General features: G+C 36.6%; 1 protein-coding gene across 2 annotated transcripts in view; it reads right to left on the minus strand.

The window, feature by feature from the left end:
- Window positions 1-12,059: 12,059 nt before the first annotated feature.
- Window positions 12,060-19,774, minus strand: part of GAS2L3 (growth arrest specific 2 like 3) — a 32,472-nt gene continuing 24,757 nt past the window's right edge. For both annotated transcript variants that reach the window (XM_054574472.1, XM_054574471.1), the window contains exons 6-9: window positions 19,677-19,740; window positions 18,880-19,018; window positions 15,007-15,114; window positions 12,060-13,486 (exon numbers count right to left, since the gene is read on the minus strand). In XM_054574472.1, the coding sequence (XP_054430447.1) occupies window positions 12,173-13,486; window positions 15,007-15,114; window positions 18,880-19,018; window positions 19,677-19,740 (1,625 nt within the window). In that variant the 3' untranslated portion in view covers window positions 12,060-12,172. The remainder of the gene's footprint in view (window positions 13,487-15,006; window positions 15,115-18,879; window positions 19,019-19,676; window positions 19,741-19,774) is intronic.

Here is a 19,774-nt window from a genome sequence, read left to right on the forward strand (position 1 = left end):
ATAGATGGGTGAATGAATGAAGTTCATTCGAATGTTGGGTCATGGGAGGGGAGTTGGACTAAAATTTCCAGCTACCTAGGGATTGAAGTTTTTTGACTCACTGACTGTTGATCTAAAAAAGAAAAAAAAAAAAAACTGTAAAGCTAGCCATCTTCAGGAACTCAGTTTATACAAAGTCTGTCCAGAAGGTATCCAGCCACAGAATATGAAAAATAGAGACATTTATTGAAGAAGATATGAGATACAAGAAACATTGTACATAGGACAATGACACCTCAGTCCCCTTCAAAGTAGGCACCTGGGGACCTCACACAGTTCTCCCAATCACCATCAGCTGCCCCATTGTATTTTCCCAAATCTCATCAACTGTCTGAAATCTCTTTCCTTTCAAAGGAGATTTTAGTTTTATGAAAAGCCAAAAGTCACAGGGCACCAAATCTGGGCTGTAGGGGGGCTGAGTCACCTGTGTGATTTGATGTTTCACCAAAAAACTCTGCACAAGACATGATGCTTGGGCGGGTGCATTGTCGTGATGAAGCTGCCAATCACCAGTTGCCCATAGCTGCGGCCTTCTGAATCATTCCAATAATTTCCATGGAGGAATGTTAAGCTTAATGCAAAATTTGATGCAGATTTATGGCTCTGCTTGTTCAGTCATTCTGAATGCGAGAGCCACACAGTACACATGCCCATTCAAATGACATCAACTGCCCCCATTGGCTAGTAAAGTCATTGTTCACGCATGCACATTCCAGTCCACTCTCTGGCTGCCAGGTTACATCAATGTCATGCAAACTGTTCTTGTGATAGTAACAATAGCTGGATTTTTTCCAGATTTGTATATATGGAATGACCCCTTTGTAATATGCCTAGTCTATGGCCATACCGCCCTGAACACACCTAGTCTCGTCTGTAATATGCCTAAGGTTGTATGGCTCACAGTCAGGTCTTTAGTTGGTATATCTGTGTTGTAAGATGATGAGAATATCACTTATTAAATGACAAGTATCCTGTTTGTGATTAAAGAACTAGAAGTATCAAGGAACTTAGTAACTAACTTAATCTCCCCCCACCAAAAGATACAAAATCACCTGGTTTAGGTTTACTGCCCTCACCCAGAGGCATTTTTGTTCCTGGCCAAAACATCTTTTTTGCTCACATTATATCGACATCATTTGCAAGTGAGGTCAAGCCATTTAACTTCAAATCAATCCAGCCAGGGCATATGACCTTCGGGTTTAAAACCACATAATGAGTACAAAGCGAACAACCATTTTATGTACTTTCTGGACACCACAGATCTTCTCCCAGATCAAAGGCCATTACATGGGATGTCCTCTTAAAACTTCAAAAGAAAAGGGAAACATTAGACTAGCCCAGCAAATGATTTGTATCCACATGCTCCAAAACTCCAGTACAATGACCAGCCCATAGTAGGTCCTTGCTGGAACGAATGAATTAATGCAAGTATGAATGAATGAATATTCATTAAGTATCAGATGAGTATCAAAGATAGCAACCATACAAAAATTAAGGAAAAAAAGCAACTCTTTATGATATTTCTGATTTTTATTCTTGAGATTTCACTTTGTATCTTCATTTTGTTTGCAGAGAGTCCAAGCATCTCCTTCCTGTTCCTGACATTTTTATAGCTAACAATAAATAGCTTAACTCTTTTCCCTCTATAACTTCCCTTTTGCTTCATGTACGAGGGACAAATTCTTGAGCCAGGGCTTCGGGTTTTACAGAGTGTGAATGCTTTTCCCCACTCTGCGAGCACTTTTCAGTGCAGCCCAAGGGAATGCTCCATTGTTTCCACACCTTCCAGAATTTCCCCCCTGTGCCTTTATTCACACCGGAGCCCCCAGCTGGAGAGCTTGCTCTTTTGTGCTTGGCTACAGCACAAGGTGGCAGGATTCAGAGCTCCAGCCATGGTTCAAGACTGGCTCCAACATTTACTGTTGTTGACTTTGAGTGTCTTGTGCTGGTGCTCGGCCTGCTCGCTCTCAGACGCACCCCTTTCCCTTCCGCTGCTCCCCTCTGGGCCCTATAGGCTGTATTTTCCAGAGTCTGGGGTCAGCCAATGGCAGGCACCAGTGGGGCCATTAGAGACAGGAAAAGGGAGGAGCCAGAGGCTCCACCTTGGGCAGCATCTCTGGCAGCAGCTGCATCTCCTCCTTGGCTCTAGCTCCTACCAAACAGGCCTGCTGTGGTTTCAACTGCCCGGGTTGGGAAGAGGCAGAAGGAGTCCCAAGGATCTCTGATGAGCCCTGCATTCTGCTCTCTCTGCAGCAGTAGGATGTACCCTCTGCTGTTCTCATTTATGTGAGCCAATACTTTCTTTTTTGAAACTTAAACTATTTGGCTCTGGTTTTTTCACCATTAGCAGCAAATAGTCTTCATTGGTTTAGTTCTCCAAATAAGAAGTAACATCTCACTTACAAAGTAGATAAGAGAAAAGCTGTTCTGAAATCATTATAACACAGGGTTGAAAATGCTCTTCGGCATAGAAGAAATGTAGATGAGGAAGGGTAACTTCCATCATGGCCTGTCAGGGGATAGAGCGAAGGCATTTGGCCTTTATTCAGGTTGGACAGGGAAGCCAAGGAAGATTCTTGAGCAGCGATGTGTCAGGATTCAGGTTCAGCCGCAGACCAATTATGATGGAAAGAGTGTGGGCGTGCAGGGCCACTGCATTGTACAACCCCAGGGGGGCCATTTACCTAGAATACACCATGAGTGGTGCTCCCTAGGACTGTACAATGTGCAGCCTTGAACCACGGACAGAAGCTGAAAATGTGAAGAGCTAGTAGAAGCTACTGTCTTCCAGGAGAGTGATGAGAAGGCCATGAATTTGGGCAGGAACAGAGGAAGGGGGATGGATTTGAGACGCATTCTAAAAGAATTTGAAAATTTCAATGTAGAGAGAGGAAGGAATGTCAACAGAAATAGGGGAGTCAGGAGGAAGTGTAGAATTGGTAGAAACTTCCTTTTTAGGTAAGAGATTTTGAGTTAGTAATGGAGGAAGGCGGATGGCTGCTGACAATGAAACTGGGGCTCAGGGAGATAGAGCTGAAAAAAAAAAATCTGGAAATTATTGACACAGAATTAGTACTGGGAACCACAGTTTGGAATAAATTGCCAACAGAGAAAGTATCTGTTAGAAGAAGGCCAAGGATTGGTTTCAAGGGAGTCGCTACATGAAAGAGGCAGAGAAGGAACACAAGTCAGAAAATAGGAGTGAGAGGTCAGGGAATCATGGGAAAAATCAGAAGTGTGTCAGGAGGACCAATGGAGGATTAACAAAGAAGGGGCTCACCCTTCCTACACCCCATTCTCCCTCCACAACCATCACTGAAACATCGGCCAGGACAAGACATCCATTCGCCTGGGTCCGTCTACAGTGAGCAGAGCCCCAGGTGACTCTGATGGACATCTAGCATGAAAGAGAAGCAGCCTTTGTTGCTATAAGGCACAAAGTGGTTTATTGTTTCTGCAGCAAAGCCTAACCCATCCCGACCAATGCATGGCAGCCACTTGGGAATGAGGGAATCAGGAGAAGAAGAAGAGAGAACATGTAAACAGAGACTTGAGCATTTTTGCAAGATTAAAGGGGAAAGCTGGGCAAAGAGAGAACTCAGAGAAGAGACAGTATAGTGGGTTGGCCTTGGCTCTGAGGGAGACCAAGGGCTGCATTCCAGCTGTGTGGCATGCCGCATACCACAGACCAGGCGCACTGGCCATGTGGCCAGCACTCCTAGCTATGAGACATTCGCGACAGGCATCCCCAGAATATTTTTCTGCCCAACGAATCACTTCTGGAGAAAGATAGAGCTGGTGATCAAGTATTTATGTGAGATGATTTATTGTAGGGCCTTCTCTAATAAGTAGAGGCATGGAAGAAACATTTCAGTGCCTCGGTTTTGTCCTCTGTAAAATAGGGACAATAGAATATATCCCATAGAGCTGTAAATAGTTAATGAGTTACCACATGTAAAGCACTTAGAACAGCATCTGGCACAAAAGGAGTTCTATTTAAGTGTGATCTCAGAACCTGTTCAAGTTTTAGGAGGAAGTCCCAAATATGTTGATGAAATCTGCTAACAGTTTCTTCTTTCTTTCTCCTTCTCTTCCTACTCCTCCTCATCCTTATCCTTCTTGCAACCCCTTAAGTGACAAGAAAGAATCAAAAGGGAGAGCAAAATTCTGCTGTCCTAGAAGGCAGAGGCATGGTAAATGATGATTTAACATCTCTATCAGTTTCAAAGCTAGTGTGTTAAATAATCAATCTTAATTTATCTTGTATACAGTTGTGCCATTTCATCGCACAGGAATCTCTTAGGAGGAAAAACAAAGAGAACAGGTAAAAGCCCTTGAACACTTTCAAGGAGTCATTGAAAGTCATATCGGAACCTAATTTCAGGGATAGGAATGGTTCTGGATGATAAAATAAACTCTGGGCATCTCAGGCTGTGTCTAGAACACACCAAAACCACCAAAAAAAAAAAAAAAAAGTCAACCAATCCACAGTTCTATTTACATGATTACCAAGCTCTGATTTGACAGTTTTAAGGAGCTGGTTATATCAGTAACTTGTGTTGACACTGTAGTGTAAGGGTTGGGGTGGCATCTCTAGAAACTAGAGAGTGAGGGTCGAAAATATTTTCTCTCTCATTCAGAGAAGGGCTTTGGAAGGTCTCACATGGGCCAATCCACAGAAGGTTCATGAGTCTCCAGGATCCAGGGATTCAACAAACCTTGCTGATTTAGACATTATTGATATGCATCCTCAGTAGAACTCAGTAATTGAGCATTTCCAGCCACCAAAAGTACAAATTTTGGATTTGGAAGGACCCAGGGGACACATTCACATCACAGTGGCCTCACTAACTTGGAAAGAACAGGTCAGTGCTGGAAATCGATGGCTCCTTGATGCAAGAGATCTCCCTAGGTAGCTCAGACCAAATTCAACCCAATCCTGGACAACTGGTGGCTAATGACTCTTGTCCTTGAGACGTGAAAACAAATACCAGTTTTTCATTTTCTTTTATGGACTCCTGATCTGAAGCAACACGAGAAAATACAAGTTGTTCTTATCAAGGTATTTCATCCCAAGGGTAAAATAAATCACAAAGAAAGAACTGAATGGGGCTACAGTCAAAAATAAGATTATACTTTTTTTTTTAAACCAAAGAGTGGAACTGCCTTATGATCCACCAATTCCATTTCTGGGAATATATCCAGAGAAACCCAAAATACTAATTCAAAAGAATATATGCAATTTACAATAGTCAAGATCTGGAAGCAGCCCAAGTGCCCATCAATAGATGAGTGGATAAAACAGCTATGGTACATTTACACAATGGAATACTACTCAGCCATAAAAAAGAAGGAAATCTTACCTTCTGTGATAGCATGGATGGACCTGAAGAGTATTAAGTGAAATAAGCCAGTCAGATAAAGACAAGTACCATATGATTTCACTTACATATGGAATATAATGACCAAAAATAAACTGACAAACAAAATAGAAACAGACTCATAAATACAGAGAACAGAATGACAGCTCAGAAGGGAAGAGGTAGGGGGACTGGGTAAAATGTGAAGAGATTAAGCAAATAAAAAAAGCAACTCAAAGACAACAGGATGGTGATTACTGGAGAGAAAGGGGGTTGGGAGGAGGTAGAAGAGAGTAAAAGGAGGATAAATGGTGATGGAAGGAGACTTGACTTGGGGAGGCGAACACACAATAGAGTGTACAGATGATGTATTATAGAATTGTACACATTACACTTATTTTATTTCATTAACCAATGTCCCTCCTACCCAAAAATTCAATTAAAAAAAAAGCAAAAAGTACAAACTAGTCAGACCCAGGAAATGTCTAACACTAAATCTGTACGCCAACACTGCAGTATGTGTAAAGGTGTTCGATAAATACATACAGGATGAAGAGAAAAAAGCACTTGCAGATTATATCTCCTGGAGAGCAATGACTGGTCATATCACTATACCCACTGAATATAGCTTAGTGTCTCGCACAGAGTAGGCACCCAGAAAAACTGTTGACTACGTGAGCCAGTGAATGAATTGGTATTCCACTGCACTATGGCTGAATCAAACCAATCACGAATGCAGGCAAGACAAAGAATATGCTGGGCTGGACTCAAGGCAAATAGGACCTACTGAAGGGGCCAGCAACTGGGACAATTCACATAACCCCTGGGACAATTACCTCTACCATCTATTTCACTCTGTGGCTCAGAGGTTGGTTTCCGCTGCAGCTAACAGGCTCTGTCAACAAACTCCCTGGCCCAAGTTTCCTCAACTGTTTAATGTGGGGATGGAAGCCGGTAGCAGAGGGACTCTTGCCAATCTAAGTCTATGTTATACCCCGAGTGTGCTCTCACAACTCTGAAAATAAATATTTTAAAGCAAAAACCTGGATAGTAAGTCGGGACGTTTCTAACATTTTCTCTGTACAACTGCACATTCTCTGTTGTATTAATATAACAAAATAAATCTGTATCCTTAAAGCCATTCTTATTACCTCTCTGCTCCTCTCCAAAATAAGGTCATGTTTGCAGGCTTCTTCAAACTCTACCATGACATTTTCTCAGGAAAAATCCTTTCACACTAGGTGGATCAACAATATTAAATTAGCGGTTCACTGACACATACTGATGCTTATTTCCAACAGTAAAAGGCTATTTCTTTTCTTCTTCATTTCCTCTACAAACGTGTAGACATTAAACGCAGGAGATGCAATTGTGAACAAGTGAGATGCGGAGTTCTCATCCTAGGTTTGGTGAGGGCTTTAGATAAGTAAATGGGAAATAGTCTTAGGTGCAATGCAGTGACAGGAATAATATCATATGGGACAAAAGGACACGGGAGGCACCCAGCCCAGGCTGCAGGGACTGAAGTTTCAATAGTGAACCAGGTGAAGGGAATGGGCAGGGGAGGCTGAAGTAAAAAAATAGTGCCTCTCCTGCTAGAGTGTCCTCTGAAGGCTCCAAATTATTTTCCCCTCTTCAATTGCCCTTTGAGCTTCATTGAGGTCAAAGGCTCCACTTTTTTTAACCTGTAAGGATACCTGGGACTTCATGAACTTCAAAAATAGTTCTTGCTGATGCTTAGGGTAAATGGAAACTATTGCAAATTTCTGTTTAAAGGCGCTTGCCTTCATTTTACCTCAGTGTTTAGGATTAACATTTAAAAATGTCATGTTTCACTCTTCCAATACACACCACAGTTTGGCCTACTCTTCCACAGCTGTTTCTTGGGCTCCGAGACCTCACATGCTGTAATGAATTACTGGAGGGATCGACATGACACAATTTTTATCATATTTTCAATGTGAGAGAAATGCATTTATTCCTTTTGCAAGAAGCATATGAAACCTGCTTTTTTTTTTTTTTTTTAATGGAGGTCCTAGGGCCACCTGCAGTCATATCTTTACCATTATCTATTTCCACTGCGCTGTCAGGAAATTGACCTTAATCTCTAAAATAAGTATTCTGTGCTCGATTTAACTTATTTTTCTCTCATCATTTATCTAGCAAATTTTATAGAATGCTGTTCTGAGATTTGGATGCTATACTTCATTATTCCAAGAGTAATGCTTTGAATATAGTTAAATGCTTTATCAATGTTAAACTAAAAACACAATATACTAATCTCTAAATATAGTCAAGCTTAGAATATTTCAAATAAAGGGTAATTCAAAAACAAATCAAGATTTTTCTCAGAATACAAAGTCAGATGTAATATCCCAGTGGATTATTAAAAAGATGTCAAGATGCTATTTTCTTTATCACATCGACATGAAAAGTAAATTAAGTTTGTGGAAATAGGTAAAAATAAATTTATCCTTTAAATAAAATTCAGTCAATCCTAGTATTTTTATATTTACTGTCAACTTTCTTGAGCATAGTGTCCTTAACTACAAAAAGAAAATTCATTCATTTTTTAACAAATATTTACTGAATGCCTACCACCTCGCATACCAATGTGCCTGGCATTGGTTTAGGCTTTGGAAACACAGTGGTCAACCAAACAGCTACAGTTCCTGTTTTTATGGTGCTTATATTCTAACGAAGATCACAATACTTACTATCACATGGAATTGTTCAGAAGACTGGATGTTGTTGTAATTAAGTGTTTTGTGAGTTGCAAAGTGCTCTATAAACCCAAAGTACTTGAATACGATGAGTTATTCCTTTTTATCTTTGTAACTCAGTAGGTGTTAGTAAATGGTGATCTTGAGCAGATAGTGTTTCAACACTGCCACATCTGACCACTAGAGGTCCTTAAAAGTCATACCCAACGTTAATCCTTCCTATTTAATATATTCATTCATTCCAATGCAGTAATTTGGAAGGATAGTTTAGTAAAAGACATTTGAGAAAGTTGGTCATATTAAATAAAATGTATTATATGAAATACTAGCCACAAGAGCTTAATTATAATAGATAACATATGCCATGCACCCACAAATCATGCAGTAAGTATTGTGCTGTTCTTGGCTGAACACAGAAAATTAACAAATATTATATATTAATGTTTTAGCACTGCAGCCTCTCAGAACAAAACACCTGAGTGCCATACATAATTCTTTCAAGATAAATCAACATCCACATCATTTTTAATGACTGCATGGTCTTTTATTTTGTGGTCTTACCAATATTAATGATGTGCTATGATTAACGTACTTACAGCTAAATCTTTACATGTATTTCCTCAAGACCAAGTCTTATTGTGCTTTTCTACATGAGCAAAATAATGTTTGTAGGATTTACTGGCAAAAGTTTTGTTTTTCCTAATATTATTTCCTAATATTTCCTAAAAATATTTTCCTAATATTCCTCAAAATTCCCCAAAGTTTTAATTTTTTACACTCACAAATGGTTAAGAATGTTTAATGAAAGTTTGTCTAAGTGGTGTTTTTATGTTTTCTTTTTGGAAACATCACAGAAATTACATATTGAATTAACTGCTTTTTATAATTGCTCTGATCATGAATTTAGGAAAAAATAGTATTTCAAGACTATTCTCACTGTATTGAACTTACATTAAAACAGAATTACAAAAATTGAAAATTCCTACTATCAGTAGCTTTCTATGAACACAATACTTGTGTGATCCATAGAATTCTGCTTTAATAACTGATCAATTATTTCTATTATCTCAGAGATTACTAAATGAGTCTAGCTAAACTGAGACTAACTTCTAGCAGATATAGTAACTTGGGGATCAAATCCTGTTAACTTAATGACAAAATCTTGTAATCTGCTGGTGCAGTGAAATAAATTCCACAAACATAAGGAAGGTATCTCAAGTAGCAATAAAACTAAAACTATTCTCAAATTATAAATGCTTCATATATGCAACTTCTCATATGAACCAAGGGGTTGGAATATATTCAGATCACACAAAAAAAAGCAAACTGAGAATTTGGTGTATATGTTACATTTTAATATTTGAGAAAATATGAATCTCATACAAACACTGCTGGCACAAGGAAAGAATTATACAAAATTGTATTCAAATAGTCAATATGTGAACCTGGATGTAAGAATGTAGCACAATATCATAACAGCTTGTTATGGAAACCTTTTAAAGAAGTAACAGATTTTTAAATCAGAGATAAACAGACTGAAGAAGGAACAGTAATTTATTTCTCAAAATATTTCCCTCATTCATTAAGAACTGTAAACTCACTATGGGGAGGAAAGTTAAGAGTAATCTAATTTATTAAGGCATTTTGAAGATATAAGCCTTAAACACCTAATGTAAAAATAATCATAATTTCATGTTCCTCTTAAGATTAATTTGATATATTAGTCATGTTAACAAACCATAGCAAAAAACCCCCACCTTATTCCATTTTTTAAAAATAAACATTATTTTTTCTTCTGGTTATTTCAGTAACTCAAACTTAATATGAACTTATTAAATATTAAACAAGAATCTTTATAGTCTTGCACTATTATTGAGAAATAAAAACTTCTTTCCAAATTCAACAACATATTTTTAAAATTGTGAAAATGATTAGAGACAGTAGCTCTTCTTTAACAGCATTCGAAATTATATTTGAAGAAAGTATCTGTCAGGCATTGTTTATTTCAAAAAACCCCATCATTTTGGAAGTGTACATCATACATAACAATTCACTCAACATGAATATAAGTGAAGAAATTTCCTACTGATGAAGAATAAGGCTATTCATAAGTGAATTTCCAATTTTTGAAAAAAAGAATCATTGGAATTTGTGCCAGTTATCTGTGGGATACTTTATTCCTGATGGCTCTCAGCACAAAAGTTCACATATTGTAAAATCTACTTGGATTTATGAATTGGCTGTAATATCATTTACTTTTTTTTTTTAAGTTCTAGAAGTTACAGAAGTAGTGTTTTTTTCTTACAAGGAAATAAACTCCTTCTTAAAGGTAAAAGTCTTCCTCTTTGAAAGATGCCTTAAATATTTCTGATCACTAAAAATGTAAAGCTTCTAGCATTTCTTGAACACTGACTTTACTTTCCAAAGTTGAACCTATTATCTCTCTCAATGTTCAGCTCAACAGTAGAACTAAACCAAACACTTGGTGAGTGCCTCTTTTAAAAAGAAATGCATCAATTATTCTAAAAACTAGTTTGCATATATCTTTGATTTTAACTAGATGCCTCAGACAAAAGATCATTTAGTTTTATACAAAGCTTTCTTACTTTATAATCTATAGAACATTCTTAGTCGGCTTAAGATGCTTATTCTGATTATTTGTATAAACCGTTATTTTTCTTTAGAAAACACATTACAGTTTAAAATGAGAAACGCAAACTTCAATACTGAATATAATAACCTGTGATAACTGATAATACTGTACAGTTATTTAACATACCCCAAGACTTCTGAAAGTGCATTAATAACTTTTTAAATATTCACAATCTCTTAGAAATCAATTTACAAACACCATCTTAGATAGATTGTGTCTATGAAGTCATACATGATCTGCATATGTTCCGTGGGAGAAACTTGCTACAGAGCAGAAAATGCTGCATATATACTGTTACTTGCCATTGCAAAACTGAAGGCAGCATGATTTCATCAAAAAAAAATTAATGTAGTTGGGAGAAGCTAATTAAAACTGGTATTGTGCCATCTAAAGAAAAATAACATGATAGAATTTTTATATAGCACCATTCTAAGATCCTTTATCTCCTTAATTTTAATGTTGTTAAAAATGTAATTCTAATGTTAAAATATATTAATGTAAAAATTCATATCTGCTCTCATAGAAAATTACATTATTAAAAATATTTTAATATCCTAAAAGCTACTAAATCTGTTTCCCCTTTTACAATGCACACCTATGTAAAGTACAAACTGTAAATTCTTATAATATGAAAAACCTTGGATTTTACCAAATTTCAGTTGACATTTCAATATCTTAATTTGCTTTCTTTTAAACCAAAAACATGTATAACAAAATATTACCTATGTTAATAAGCCAGTAAAAAAAAAAAATCAGTTCCCTTCTATTTAGAAAGCTTAAAGAAAAGTAATAGTTTTGTCAAACCCAGAATAAACACCAAGCTAACCAGCAGCAGCCACTGGTACTGAGGATTGTTTGATCAGATGATCCTGATCAGAAAATTAAATTAGGTGCCTTTTGTAAGACAAGTGCCAAACCGTTTTTTTGTTTTTGTTTTTTTTACTAAAATCAGTAACTAATATTGAGAGCACCACTGTTGCTACTAGCGGGTATGTAACATCTCTATATAAACATAAACCTATACTTAATATATATATTTAAAATATAGCAACTACAGTTAAAGCTCTAGTAGTGTTATTTGACTTTACGTTTCCCTTAAAGGGCAGATATTAATAAAGATTCTATGGACTGAAAATCAGGCAAATGTCTATTATTCATAGGAATCGTGGTGATTTTACAACTGCCTGCCTGCGAAGGGGACCTTCTAGAGAATTCAGAAACAAAATTCTGATGAGCCCTCTCCTCACCACGCCTACCTCTGTCCCAACTTCCAACCCCTATGCTATTATACTCAATGTCTAACCTATTTGGACAAACACAAATAAAACCTTTTAAGATGTGAAACTAACACATTCACTCTCTTTCTTTTCTGTTTTCTTAAAATGACCCATTTTTGTTTATTTTCTAGGTTTCTTACTTCCAGTCATAACAAAATAATGGTCATCATCTTCCTTTTTCTTTGCAGTAGGTTTTTTATCTCCACTAACGGCTTCCTTGCCAGAGGAGGGTGGTTTCCTGGTTGAAACTGGGGCTTTGCCACTTTTCTTCGGAGGCGCTCTGGCTGAACACTGGCTCCTAGTGGCCGTCTGAGCTGCCTTTGATACCATGTGCGTTTTGGCAGAAGACTGGGGGAGGCTCATGAGGGACAGTGGGGTACGACCAGGGGACTTGGAGGAGCTGATTCCTGTCTTCTGGGACGTACCTATGTTCTGAGGCTGCTTTTTGGCAACTGAAACTATATTCTTATCTTTTGATTCCTGTGCTTTTGCAGGAGCAACTGAGGATACAGGAAGTGGCTGGTTTAAGTTCAAGGCTGACTTAAGCTTCTGTGCGGGCACTGCCTCTCCTTGTGGGGCTCCGTCAGATGGCTGAGACCGTGTCCCTAGGCCTGTGGTTATGGTTTTGGAACTGGATTTAGTCATTTTTGCAGGGGACTGGTCAGAAGGAGAAGGTGTAGGTAGCTTTGGACACTTTGATGATGAGTTTAAATGTGCAGCTGAACGATATACTGCATTATCCCTGAAAGATACATGATTATGTTTCAAATGCTTTGGTTCGGTTTTTCCAGAACACTTACTTGGCAAACATGAAGACTGAGGCACACCTCTTGATTTCTGGGCTGGAATAAACTTGGCCTTCGGAGTATTGGGTGATGAGATACATTTTTTTAATGACTCTGATACACAAGGTGCAGTTCTTGATAAGGCTGGTGAAGTGTTTTCACCTCCTAAATTTAAAGAAGCAAGTGAAGGTGATGCACTGTTTGAAGGAGCCGGTGGTTTCTTTGCCATGCCTTTCAAAGACTTGAGTTTGAGATGAGAAGATACTGCTGGAGAGCTCGGCGTTTTAGAACGGACTGACACGGAGCCCAGGTTGCCTCCCTTCAGGGAAGATGCTGGCAGCATCACACCTGGCGGATGTGCCTGTTTTTCTTTGCTCCTTGTAATCCCAACTGGAGGGCCCGGTTTCGATTTTTCGTTTTCTTTCTGAAACATGTTAACTGCTGACATTGGATTCATTTCAGGAGGCTGAGGTGTTCTGGCAGGCGAATCAGGCACACTTTCATTCGAAACTCCTTTTTGAAAGGCTAGTATTTTTTGTTCTAGTGTGGCAAACTGTAATATTCGACAGGGGTCATATTTTAGCAAAAATCCTTGAAGAGTATCCCAGCCTCCACCAACACGGACCATGACATGTTTTCCATGAAGCATCTTTTCCCCAAAAGAAAGTAAAAGACAAAGCTGTAAAACTGTAAGGCTCATGGTGACAATTCATTAGCAGTAACAATTTGTGATGTCTGTAATCTATGAAATTCAGAGTATTTAACAATAGCTTTATTATAAATCAACAGTCTCTTACTTGTATTATTCAATAATAAATTTAATCCAATATTGAATCATGCAACTAACAAAAAACAATATCCTCCAATTTGTAAGGAATATATTTATACACAACTTGCATCCTATACAATGAAAATTACTAATATACACAGTTGCAAGCGTACTATTGCTCAATAAAGAATTCAATATTGAAGGACTAAAAGAGAGAAGGAGAAATGGAGAATTATAGAAAAAAATTCCGCATAAAAATAAATTATTATGAAATATAAAAATGACTAATACCCGTACTTTAATAAATTACTTTCATATATCTTACATCAATTTGATCCTTCAAAAACTTTGATGTAATTTATTACTAGTTCTTCTTTGCAGATGAGAAAATTATGGCTCTGAGAGATTATGGAAATAGCCCCAAATCACAAAGCTTCGCCTTGTCTCCAACGCAGCAGGCAGCGCCGACCCAATCGGTGCTCTTGTGCTGGGGAGACATGTCTTGCGTTTGCCAGTGCGGACCAAGGGGATTTCTGCCCCACCCCGTCCATTAAACAGGAAAATCTGCACAATTGTATGAGATTGCCCTGAAAATTTAAACTCTAAACCCTATGCTCTGTGCGCTATCACTACATCATATTGCCTTAAAAAAGAAAGCAAATTTTTAAAAAGTATACATAGGTGTTTCTGTGTGATTTGGGTGAGGTGTGGGGAGGTAATGACAAATATATGAAACAAAAGAAAATACAGATGTTGAAATTTTATTTTAAAATACTTTTGTATTATATTCCTAAATTAGAAATAAAACAGCTCTTGTAGCAGAAGCAGCCGGAATGCTGAACAGGTGAAACTTCTCTCACCTTATTAGCACAGGAGATAATCAACTGCAGATCGCAGGGACAAAAACGGAAATGGACATGTGTATCAGCATATTGTATCTATATACTCATGCTGTGTTGACATAAAAAGGTTTTATACTTAAGACACAATGTATATATTACTATAAACTGCAATGCTTCTATTTCCTTTTCTTATTATGACATTTAATCTTTTAGATGTTTTGTGTTTTTCTTATTACAATGAAAACTTATTCCTTTTTAGAAAATTTGAAAAATGGAATAAATTACCTGTTATACAAAGATTTTTCCCCCAAATTATCCTCAATTTCATCATAGTCTTAGCTATTCTGTAGTTAGTTTGTTGTGTTAAAGGTGTGCATCTAAAGTTCTTACATATTCATGAAAGCAAGAATTCTGTATTTTTTCTGTACAGTGAAATTCTTTCATTAATAACACCAATTTTTAAAAAAGTAAAAGGAGAGCAAAAGGAGGTTGGTAAAGCAATAAGTCTAATTTTAAAACAAAATCTGTATGTAAATAGAATGTAAACGGTAGACTTACTCTTATAAAGAGTATTTTATCTCCTAGTCGGTACCGTCCTTCAGATAAGTATTCAATAGAAAATCGATGAGAACAACTACAAGGAGGGTCTTCAGCAATATGTGTAACCTGAGATTAAAAATAAATAACAATTAGTGCTTGTGACAAAAGTATTTTAACATTAAAATACAAGGTTATATGATAGCTGGGAAAATCAAACTCAAAGATAAAAATGTAAAGACATTTCAACTTTTAATTCTCTTTACTTGTTGACAAATCCTGAGATTAGACATTAGCTAATACATTAAAACTTCATCACTGCCAGCTAAAACTTCAGTTTCATTCTATTTCTCTCCCCAGTGCCATCAGGCTTTTAGTGCATTCACTGACCACTGGAGAAATTTGTGAATGTATACAACAGTGAAGTCAATTTAAAGCACACTCAATAAGCCACATTAATAATTAAGCTTGAATTATTTTAAGCCCCGGATTAATGTACCTCTGTCAAATCAAAGATAGGGGCAGTCAGCCCAGGCTGGGTGGTTCAGTTGGTTGGAGTATCGTCCTATACACCAAAAAAGGTTGTGGGTTCAATTCCCATCAGGGCACAGATCTAGCTTGTGGGTTCGATCCCTGGAGGTGGTTCATACAGGAGGCAACTGATCAATGTTTCTCTCTCACATTAATCTCTCTCTCTCTCTCCCTCCACTTCTCTCTGCCCCTCCCTCCCTCCCTCCAACCTTCTCTCCCTCCCTTACTTTCTAAAATCAATAAATATATCCTCAGATGAGGATTAAAAAATAAAAATGAAAAAAGATAGGGCCAGTCAGATAAAGCTTATGTTAAAAACTCTCATTTGTCCCTTAACACTGTGCTAACTTATTATTGTCAGGGAATATCTAGATTTATTCCAAAGTTAATGTTAAAATACACAGAGACATTTATATCTATTCTCCCAGGACTGGGTGAAATTCTAAAAATTTTAGGTCAAGAGGCATTTTTCTAGAAGTGTTCACTTTGTTTCAACAGTCTGCTAAAGAGATGAAAGTTAGGGAGAAAACCCTACATCTATCCCTCAAGAAGCTTACAGAATTTTTAATTGCAGCAAATATCTATAAAACGTAAAAACTAGAATATAAAAAATAAATCCAGGAATTCTACTTTTAAAACATGGAAATTAAAGTAAATAGGTTAAATGAAAATATCTATTGAGATACTGATTGGAAAAAAGTCACATATCAGCCACCAAGAAAAATATTTTGTTTTCCTAAAATCTTATTCTTTAAAAAGCTATTATTGTTTTCCTCAATTACCTGTCACACAGAATATCAAAACAAATTCATTTGAATTTATGTTAAAGAAAGTCTCTCCAGGTATACCCAGTTTAGCCGACCACTAGTGGAAATTAACGACTGTCTTAATTATCTACCCAAAATGAATGAACATGTGGATTCACCAGGGCCTGACCAGAAGGTTCAGAATTTATCTGCCTACATCATTTGTTTAATGAAATAGCATGATCGTAAATAGAACTGAGTTTCATAAGCCATTCATTCAAGTTTCTCTAATTCACTGCCTGGGTGTATGTGTACATGTGCACACGTATTCATACACGCACATCCATAAAATGCCTAAAAAGAAACTAAGCTTGGGTAGAGAATTTACAATTATTAGAACCACATACACATTAGTTAACCAAAGTAATATGAAGAGAGGTATTTGTTTCAATCGTACTTTCAATCCGTAAAAGTTCCATGTACACAGAATTGCAGTGGTATACCACTTCTTAACAATATTCTAAATAATGAATCAGATATTAATTGTTCCTTATTTAAACATGACCTCAAGTTCTCTGTAGTTCACATATGCATAGGTGGACATTGAATGTACTCTTATAGCCCATATATATTTAAAGAAATGTGTTCCTTTTTAGTTTCAAAACAAGAATGCAGACAAGTCATTTATTCTCTTTGTTTAAAATATCCAAATATCATTTATATTCAACAGTACAAATTAGCACTAACCCATCATCTAAATAAGGAGGATGAGCCTAAAAGAAATAAATGCTATAAGAAATGTTCTCTTCTGGTTTTACACATTGCATGCTTCACATTATTACGTTAAAGGAACTAGATAAAGAAATGATAATTACCTGCAAAGGCACTATCCTACTATTAAGTATTTCCATTCTCCTTATTCTTACACAGTTTGTCTCTATATACATACTTTACACAAAATAAACACTTTTCTTATTGCTACATAGTCTTCAAAATTATTACATAAAACGATTACTGTTAAGATAAAGAACGCTAGCTTGACTAGCCATCGCCCCATTTGAGAATATTTACATGGCTTCCAATTTTTCACCATTATACATAATAGTGCAACAAGCACTTTCATTCATGCTTTCTCTTTCCCTCTTCAATTATAATAAAAATGAGAGAGCAAAGTTTTTGTGGCTCTTGATATCAATTTGTCAATTTGTTTTTCAAGTTGACATCATTTTCCATTGTTAATAGCAATCCCTAAGTATAGTTTTACCAGAATTTACCAGCACTAGGTTTCATAATTTCAATAAATTCTCCTAACAGGGAAAATTGTATATCCAATTTCCTTGATTATCAGCAAGTTTCAACACTATATTTTCTTCTTGTGTGAACAACACTCCTTGCCCATTTACCTCCTGGAAATGTTTTTCTTATCAAATTGTATATGGTCTTTATATAATAGGGAAATTAACACATCATATTTTCTATTTAATAAAATATATTTTATGAATGTTACCTTTTGATTTAATTATCATTATTTTAGGTTATATGAGATTTCAAATAAGTTAAATCTACATTATCACTGCATCACATATTGATATTCATAGTCACTGTACAAATCATTAATATAATACATTGTAAATACATTTTGGCCTGATAAAGTTGTTTAGGCTGACATTTTCTTCATCTGTCTTTCAAGCCTATCCAAATGTTTTACTATAGACTTTTATTACATTAAATAAAACAATCAAAGCAACACTTTCAACATGTTTATCAGTAATGACTTATTTGTTATTTCTTAAATAATTTTGCACATTAAGCACTCTCATATAACACTACAATCCCAAAAAGACCATGAAATCTAAGCAACAGCCTAAGCAGAGAAAATGTTTGATACTTAGTTCACCTCCACCATGTGTTACACTACAGTCACCGCAGAAAACACACGGCCCAACCAACTGCAATTCTGGTAACTGCTGTGTAATGATAATCAGTTAAAGTTAAGGAGACTTTCTGGCTGAGATCCAAGTCTGCACACATCCCGTCAGGAAGAATGTACCAAAAACCCCATCAATCTGCTCTCTCAACTTTTCTGCCACCTCTACTCCCCAAGTATCAGTATGCCTTTTACTTAGATACCTTAGTAATCATGCCAGATTTTCTCCCTCCGTATCAGAATTAGTATGCCTGTCAGTTCTACCTTCTAAATATGTCTTACATTTTTTTCCTTTTTGCTTTCTTCCAAATACTACCGCTTGAGTGCAGGTTCTCATCATGTTATGCCTGGATTATTACAACAAAATCAACATAAATTCTATATAACCATGAGAGTAATCCTTATAATTTTTAAATCAGATTATAACACTACTATGTTAAAAAAAAAAAAATCAGTCCTTGTAGACCACAGTACCCTTCAGGATGCATTGAGATTTTTTTCCCCCAGCATTCCTCACCACACACAAGTAACAAAAAGTCACCTTTATCATATAGAGCCTTGAACTCACCGGGGAGTGAAAATTAGTACTAGTGTATATTCTAAATAAGAAACAGTTTCTTTTAAACATAGCATCACCTGTGGCAGACTAGGAGACCAGCACATCATGGTCAAAGTATGGCAATTACTTACAGCTTCATGCAGCTCTTCATGTTGACAGCATGATTTTGGGACGCTGATGGAATCTTCGGGCCCCGAAGTATTAAGTAAGGTCTCTTCTAGCTCAATTTCTTTCTCAAGTTTTACTAATACTGGTGGCTCAACCCCATATCTGAAAGCCAATTAGGAGATCTCATCATTCAAGTGGAGTCTTAGCCAAGCACTTCCTTGCACTCACAACAGGTTATATTTTATTTTTAAATGAAGTCTGGACAACTCTCTTCTCCCAACTGTTTCACTGGGATATCTAGAATGCTTTTTAATGTCCCGCAGATTGCCAAAAATTCAGATTGTAAACTTCACATCAGAGCATATATTTGGGTTACTAGATGCTCTCAATTTTCAGCCAAGGATTTTGAAAGGCACCTTAAAAATTAACATGCGAGTAAAGCCAGGGCTGAGCCAGGTAGGGAGGACACAAGGTATAGGTGTGGACTTCGTATCAGTTCCTCTTTGTGTCTAGAGGACTGGCCTTGCCTTGAACTGCTAACAGACTACATGCTCTTTATTCTTAATCTAATTAATTTTAAGTTACCACTTTTACAGTTTAACATTAAAGGAAGGCAAGTTATATGAGCCAGTAGATGTTGACACATGACTTGGCTTGAGCAAACAGAACAAAGTTAACAAAGAAACAGAAAAAAATAGAAAAAAATTAAGTTACTTTATTTCAATAAAATATTTTATTTATAGAAAACAGTGTTCTACCTAAAATAAAACAGCTTAAAAATATTTATGACATTGAAATTCTGAAATTGTGCAATACGCACCTTGAAACAATTCGACCAATTTCAAGAAGACAAAGATACACCTGTCTTGGATCTTTGTGCAAAACTGTGAGGAAAAAAAGCACATTTTAAGAGGTAAA

Source organism: Pteronotus mesoamericanus, unplaced genomic scaffold, assembly GCF_021234165.1.
Source record: "Pteronotus mesoamericanus isolate MK-2021 breed Mesoamerican mustached bat unplaced genomic scaffold, CSHL_Meso_final contig_263, whole genome shotgun sequence".
NCBI classification, from domain to species: Eukaryota; Metazoa; Chordata; class Mammalia; order Chiroptera; family Mormoopidae; genus Pteronotus; species Pteronotus mesoamericanus.